The sequence below is a fragment of the Zingiber officinale genome, chromosome 6B (genome assembly GCF_018446385.1).
Source record: "Zingiber officinale cultivar Zhangliang chromosome 6B, Zo_v1.1, whole genome shotgun sequence".
In the NCBI taxonomy this organism is placed as follows: domain Eukaryota; kingdom Viridiplantae; phylum Streptophyta; class Magnoliopsida; order Zingiberales; family Zingiberaceae; genus Zingiber; species Zingiber officinale.
In genome coordinates, this window is record NC_055996.1 from 97,525,659 (window position 1) to 97,533,793 (window position 8,135).

Here is an 8,135-nt window from a genome sequence, read left to right on the forward strand (position 1 = left end):
TTTCTCCGCAGATCTTTGCGATTTCTTTCCTGCGAGCTTACAGCGATCTTCAGCGACTTTCTCCGACCTTCACCGCCAGTTCTTGAAGGCTCTTGGGAGTGTTCTCTCAAGATTTAAGAGGCAACAACAAGCAACAAGTAAGCAAGAAGAAGTAGTTTTGTTATTTGTATCTTGTACTCTCTTCTTGTATTTTTGTTTGTGTTGTTATGTGAGTTTGTACGAGGCTTCTCCGCCTCCGGCTGCGACCGAGAAGGAGTGTTTCATAGTGGAGGAGTGTGTCGTGTGTGGATCCTTGGATTAGTCACCTCTTCTTGAGGTGGATACCAAGTAAACCCTAGGTGTTAGCATTGTGAGTGTTTGTCTTCGAGTATTCCACTGCATAACAACAAGACGAAGCAAACTGACGCAAGCGCGACGAAATGCTATTCACCCCCCTCTAGCGGGCACATCGGTCCCAACACTAGGGACGATTGCACCAATAATCTCCCAATAGGAGGTAGAGTTATCAAACGAGTCGATTTGTCAAAAACTCATCATCTGATGGGCCTAGGCGAGCTGGCCCACCAATCTGGCGAGCTAGGAAATTTCCAACTCAATCCAAGGTGAATTACTGGTTAGGCGGGTCAGCCATGAGCCAATAAAAGAAATAGAAAATGTTGGAATTTTTAAGTTTGAATTGCAGATTAAGCAAGTTATTCCACAAGTCCATTGAATTTTCTATTTTAGTTTTAAGTTTTTTATTTTATTTTTCTTCTCAATCTATGAGCCAACCCGAGCTTGTCTGGCTTTGTAACTAGTGTGGGTTGACTCATTTAGGCCTACTTTTAAATATGTTGATAAATTTTTAATCCAATTAGTTTAAATTATCTGGTGAGGTGAGCCAACCCGATGTGTTCAACTCAAATTGACGGCTCTAGATGAGGGTGCCTTTTTTGCAAAAATAAAGTGTGGAATAGTGGGAAATGTTGAAACCTAGGGGTAAGTTATAGGATAAAAATTAAAAAGGCATCCAACATTTGCATTTTTACCATATGGGTGTCCTATTTCCAATTAAAACCATTTGGCTTTAGCTATCCAAAATGCCCTTGCATTATATGATCACTCGGTCATATAGAAGCTACCATGTAGCTTTTATAATATGTAGAAGCTAGTTGCTGGCTTTTACAATAATAATTTTATATCATTTTGATTTTACTTTTTTGGATGATAACTTCATTAAAATAATATTTCAACAAGTAAAATAACAGATGGGGAGTCCATGACTATGTTTATTACATTTCAAATGAATATTATCTGATCACAATTGGTCGTATTGAAACTAGCATGTAGTTTCTACACCATGTAGAAGCTAGTAGTTAGCTTCTACTATATGATTTTATATCATTTTGATTTGATTTCTCTGAGTGATAATTTGATTAAAACAACATTTCAACAAGCAAAACAACTGATGAGGACTCCATAATACTCAGTACATTTCAAATAAATATTATCCTATCACGATCGATCGTGTTGAAGCTAGTTGTTGACTTCTACAACAGTAATTTTATATTATTTTGATTTTATTTCTTTGAGTGATAACTTAATTAAAATAATATATCAATGAGTAAACAACCGACGTGGACTCCATGACATTTATTATATTTCAAATGAATATTATATAATCATGATCTGTCATTTAAAAACTAGCATATAACTTCTATACATTATAGAAGCCAGCATGTAATTTCTACGCAACTGAGTGATCAGATGTTACAAGAATATTTAGGTCGTTCATATGAAATGAGATGCCTATTTAATTTTAATTGAAAATGGGGTGTCCATCTAGCAATTCTATAAATAATGACCTTTTGAGTTTTGCCAGTACCATATAATTTAGTTGCATTTATGATATAATTTTTAAATGAAGCACGTAACCAAAGGATGTTAAGATTTTTAGATGTCTAACGTGAGTGCTTTCTGATTTATTTTGATGGCCAATATGAAATTTTCATGAGGCTCACTTTCAAGACTAATGAATGATGTAAACTAAATTTATCATTTATGATATAATTTTATAACACCTATATAAAATTGATAGTGCCTATAATAGAATTTAATAACACATTAACACCTAAAATATAATATGATAATAACACCTAAGATACAATTTGATAGCGAGTATAATATAATTTGATATTATGTAAAATACAAATTGATAACACACACCAATAATATATTTGATCGATAATGAATATATATCAACTCTAACTTTCTGCCACAATATCCTTCAATCCATGATATCCATGGCATACTCAAGAACTAGTCAGTTCCTCCTCTCAGGTCAATTAATTGCTATCTTCACTGCTATATTTTTAATATTTTACTGTACTAACAAGCCATCTGGATCTCTCGTTACCCAATATAAGTATAACTTGGATATCTAGCTGACTAAAGAGTGGTAGATGTAGAGATTCATTTTCGATTAGCTATGTTTTTTGAAAAAAAAAAAAAATCCTTCCCTTTTATAATCACTGATAATTGTCTATAAATTAATCTTATAATTTATCTTTTTTATATAATTTAAAGATGGATTACGAGAAACGTCTAGCATTAGTCTAATCATCTTTTACCTAACTTAAAATTTAATCGCCCTAAATATTCAATGATTTTTTTAATATTAATATCACATTAATCTTTTGTATGTTATACATCGATATAGGAGAAAGTTTTAAAATTTTAGCATTCATTAATGTATTCAATTATTTTATGACAAAAATAAAAGAAACGTGTCCCTTATTTTATTATCAGGAAAAGAATATTAAAAGAGCATTAGAAAATATTAAAAGGATATTTATTTATTTTTATTTTTTCAATATTTTTATTCTAATATTATTATAATAGTAGTTTTGGTCAAAATTACTTTAATATTAGTCAAAAAAAAAAATTAATATTGATTAAAATATTTTAATATCGGTTAAAACTACGCACTCTGATTTAATTAAAACTGCTCTACCTACTTATTCAATATTATTATAGCACTTTTATCAAAATTTATAATAGTTTTTGGCCAAAGTTGCTATAACTACTTAGGGCCTGGTAAATCCTATTAGAGGCTCTAGGTGGAAAAAAAATAATTAGGCCGACGTTGTTTTTTTTAAAAGGAATTCTTACCTGTTTTCATATGGACTTGACCAACAGCTAACAAATATTCGGACTTTGGGGGGAAAAAAATGATGGTTTAATTTTTTTTAACAAATTAAAATATTAATTAAAAAATTTATTTAAAATTTAATTTTCTCACCTGTGAGATGTAAAATTATTAATTAAATTTTTATATTTAAATTTTAATAATCTAATTCAGAGAAATATAAGTTTTATGATATTAAACAATATGTTAGTATTAGATATAATAATACATCTCAAGAAAGTAATAAGTGTATAATTTACTTAGCTTAGTCAAAAATAAGTGTATTTAGAAATATTTAAAAATAAATAAAAATGAAAGTATGTTTAATTACTAATTAAATGAAAGAGAGAGAACAATCTTTACAAGAAGGATAATTAAATTGAACAACAATAAAAAATAAAAAATCTTACTCCCGTGCTCAACTTATCATAATCCATGAAGCACAAAAAATAAATAAAAAAAATACATGTACAAAATGATAAAACTCAATATAATATGTAGAAAATAAAAATCTAAGATTATACAATTTATTATCATTTATTAAGAACTAAATGAGAGTCTTTTTTGAACACAAAGTAAAAGAAAAAATAAATTATATTTTTCATCACCTAAATTAAAACGATTATAAATGATAAAATGGAGACAAAAGGGGAAATTAAACAATTTATGACTATAAATATATTTAAATAAAAATTAAACTTAATGTCTATCAAGGAAGTAAAATGGACAAATACTAAAGGTATATCATTTGTTATTGCTCAAAAATAATAAAATTCTTTATTTCGATCAGACACAATACAGATGAATACATTAACATTTGAATTTAATCAAGCAAAGAACATAATAGCACCAATCAAATCGCCGTGATAGTGTTAGGTGTGATTTATCTTCCCTAATCTCATCGAGTGAGAGAAACACAAAGAGGAGTTAAAAAAAGGCGAAAAGGGAAAACTAAAAAAAATTAACATTTTTTTTTACATTGTATGGATAAGATAAAAAAAATTCTAATTTATGTTCTTATTGATCGAGAAAGTGTTACCAACGAAAAAGAAATGTAATAAAGGAAGGCTAGAATTCAGAGATATTGAAGAGAATAAATTTAAAATATTAAAAAATGAGCTTTTTATACGAAGCTTTGATAGAGAATAAGTTCATGTAAATTTTTAATCATGTGAGCTCCATTCTTTAAAAATATATATATAAAAATATATTAAAAATAATGATCCTATTTTTAGAAAATGAGATTATATAAATTATCACGTGGACTATATTTTTTTTCATTTTCTTAAAAAATATATAAAAATATATTTAATATATTAAATATAATGGGTCTCAATAAAAATTAGGGTCCTAAGCATATGCTTTAATGGTTTATATCTAAAACCGGTCCTGCTCAAACTACTAATGATATTAGACCACCATGTTAGAATTTGCCCGTGCTTTCAGATTTATCTAGTATGTAAATTAGGGAGAACGTCACTCACCCCTAACATTAATAGGATCGGATGACCTAGGTATTTGAATTATAAAAAAAATAATATTAATAATTATGAGTTAAGCAACATTATCGTTTTGCAAACTAAACCACATTAGATTTACCTTGGGCACAAACCATGTAGGTTTTGCTTGACGTTTGCTAATGACAAAAGGCACCAAAAATGAGTTAAAGGCTGTGTACTTTTTTAAACTTAAGTGGAAACTATACCTCCAAGAGAGGCAAGCATTAGTTGGTGTTGTGAATAAAAATGTGATTAGTTCCTTGCTCATTATAGACGAGGATCACAGACAGATTTAAGAGTGGTTTTCTTTTATACTTAAGTGGATAACTTGAGAAAGCAATGGTTCAACCTTCTCCCCCTTGGAGAAGGAGGCCTCATGAGATTAAAGGTCACTTGATTTTTAGTCATGATAGATGATGACTAAAAGTCCAAGAGTCTAGGTCATCTACTTTTTATCGTTTTGTAGAAATGATAGAAAAGTGTTTACTCAACCCTCTTCCCTCTTATTGATGGACACGCATCTGATATCCAATATCGCTGATTAAGATCGATTCCATTAAAAAAATTTCCATCACTCGCCATCGAAGTAAACAAGGAAGCAGAGGGGCACATTCTTAATTAGGGTAAAATAATATATGTTTTTTTGCTAAATGGAACGCCCATTGTTTATTTGGAAAGAAGAGAAAAAAAATAGAGATATTCTCACCCCAAGAATTATAATAAATATATGCGCAGCCGTAAAAACATTCCTTCTTCCTCCTTCCTCATTCATCGCACGCCCGATCCATCCCCCGCTCCATCCGCTGATGGAAACGGCAGCAGCCACGTTTGGAGGCGGAGGCGGAGGCGGAGGCGGACTGGGCTACGCCGACTCTGTCGACTCCTCACCTCGCTCCCGCGCCGGCGACCAGTGGGACGACTCCCCTCTCCCTCCCACGGGCCGCCTCCGTCTGATGTGCAGCTTCGGCGGTCGCATCTTCCCCCGCCCCACCGACAAAGCCCTATGCTACCTCGGCGGAGAGACCCGCATGGTCGTCGTCGACCGCCACTCTTCCCTCGCTGAACTCTCCGCCAAGCTCTCCCGGACCCTTACCGGCGGTCGCTCCTTCACCCTCAAGTACCAGCTCCCTAACGAGGACTTGGACTCTCTCATCTCCGTCTCCACCGACGAAGACCTCGAGAATATGATCGAGGAGTACGACCGCGTTCTCTCCGCCGTATCCGTCTGTCCCGGCGGTGGCTCTACCCGCTCCTCCCGCTTGAGGCTGTTCTTATTTCCTTCTAAGCCGGACACATCGCCGACGTCCTCGATCGGTTCTTTGCTTGATGACTCCAAGTCGGAGACTTGGTTCGTGGATGCGCTCAATAGCGCCATGGCCGGAATGGGAGTTGACGGGATCCCTCGCGGCATGTCCACCGAATCTGCCTCCGTTAACTGCCTTCTAGGGCTTGAGGACGATTTTTCCGCGCACTCGCACGGCGGCGGTACTGCAATCGCCTCCTCAGGGCTCGGAGCGGGCGCTTCCCAGTCGGAACGCCCAGAGCAGCTCGTCCTCCTACGCCCGGACTCATCTGGCAAGCTCGCCCGCCAGGGCCAGGACGTCCACTCTGTGCCAGACTCACCGATGCTCGACACGACTTCCTCGTTTGGATCCGCCTCCTCCGTTCCGTCGCTTTCCAACCTCCCGCCTATCCGCGTCCGCACTGATGACCGCCCTTCCGATCCGCGGATCGCCGGGCTCGATGAGAACTTCACCCACATGAACTTATCTTCAGCCGCCACAGCCGGCAGCGGCGAGCAAAGGCTGGATGACGATTTCAAGGAGCCCTCGGGCGTTAGCGTTACCCAGCCCCAAGCTCCACCGCCGATCCCCCTTTCTGGTTCAGCCACATCCATCATGCCCATCGCCCCCTCCGAACACCCTAGCAGATCTTTCTCCTCTGACGACGAGAAGCCGGTACTGCAGCCTCCAAAACCAACCCAGATCGAAGCTTTCACCCCCGACTTGGGTTCTACTAGGTATTGATCGTTTTCTCAATCAAGCCAACACTTTTTTGGAGGTTTATAAAAGAAATTTTCTCTTTTTCAGATCGATGTACCCAAATGCCACCTCTGATCCAATTCGAAAACTCCCAGTCCCATCTGATCCCAGCTATCACATCCCTGTTTCTGCCACAGATGCTGCAGGCTACCAACTGCAATTGTCGGAGCAATTTCAAGATCAACAGCTCCATCCCCAGCTTCTTCAGCAACAGCAGCAGCAGCTGCAGCATCAACAACAGCAGCTGCAGCAGCATCAACAACAACAGTATATCCCAGTAAATTCTTATTACATCCAACACCCTTCCACCGGTGGTATGATCCCTGTCCCTCCTTACTTTCATGTTGGAACCCAAACGTTCCAGCAACCGCCACAAGCTCATCACCACAGCCCCCAGGTTCCCATATATGTCTACCCCGTTCGTGCAAATCCATCATACAACTTGGGGGGAGTGCAACCTGATCTGGGTGGTGCCATTCCTCAAGTCGCCGATCAAGCCCACCCATACACCTTAGGAATGGGGTATCATGTGGTGCAGCAGCACCATCTTTCCCAGTCCCCGGCGACAATAGCTAATTATGGATATCAACTTGCTGTTACTGATAATACCGGCCCTCAGATGTACTACTCTCAGGCCACTCTATCAACTGCTCCTCAGGGTCAACCTGTGAACTCAGTGGCTCCAGCTGATTCAAAGTTAGCCAGAGCATCATGAACTTGATCAGTGAGCTCCAGCCAAAGCTGAAGAAGGAAAAAAAGAGAGGAGATTTTGCTGGGTGTGATCTGAATTATAACAAACTCCTATGCTTGGATAGTATATTACTTGTGTTCTGTTAATTTAGCTATATAATTTGATCAGTGTGTTCTTGTTGGGGTTCGAACGCTATAGGAATAAGTGCAGGATTTAGAATGGGTTGTCGTTCTAAGGTTATCTATGTTATGAGACCATATAGAGTACATAAGGGAGTCTAGAGTTACAATAAACCATATATAATCTTTTGTTATTCTTATCTATCAGACATAGACATAGTTGAATCCTTGTTTTATGATGATCTTGTTTTTCAGTTGGTGATCTTGCACTTTTTCTGAATTTTAATTGCATCATATCCTTGTGCATTAAGTTGTGCGTGCAAATTTATAGTCTATAGTTGTGTTAGTATAAACAAGTTTATCTGTGTTCTGTGTTGGTTTTTTTTTCCCCACTTGAATTGTATGATCTTCATTGTTTGTGCTATCCATGTCACCAGGAGCAGCTTAGTAAGTTGGCGGTCATGTTCTCTACTAGAAATTCTTCCTTGTTTTATTTCTTTTGATTGGATCTTGTTGTGTCATATTCTCCATTAGAATTGTGCTACTATACCTACTCACAATCTATGTTCATGGTGGGCCTCCGGAAAAGAGGAGCATCACTGGCTCATGTAGTCTTTT

General features: G+C 36.8%; 1 protein-coding gene across 1 annotated transcript; it reads left to right on the forward strand.

Moving 5' to 3' along the window:
• The first annotated feature begins 5,409 nt into the window (after positions 1-5,409).
• LOC121988353 lies at positions 5,410-7,756 on the forward strand. Its single transcript, XM_042541723.1, has 2 exons — positions 5,410-6,685; positions 6,756-7,756. The coding sequence occupies exons 1-2, from the start codon at positions 5,472-5,474 to the stop codon at positions 7,420-7,422; spliced, it is 1,881 nt and encodes a 626-aa protein (XP_042397657.1). The 5' UTR covers positions 5,410-5,471; the 3' UTR covers positions 7,423-7,756.
• The last annotated feature ends 379 nt before the right edge of the window (positions 7,757-8,135 follow it).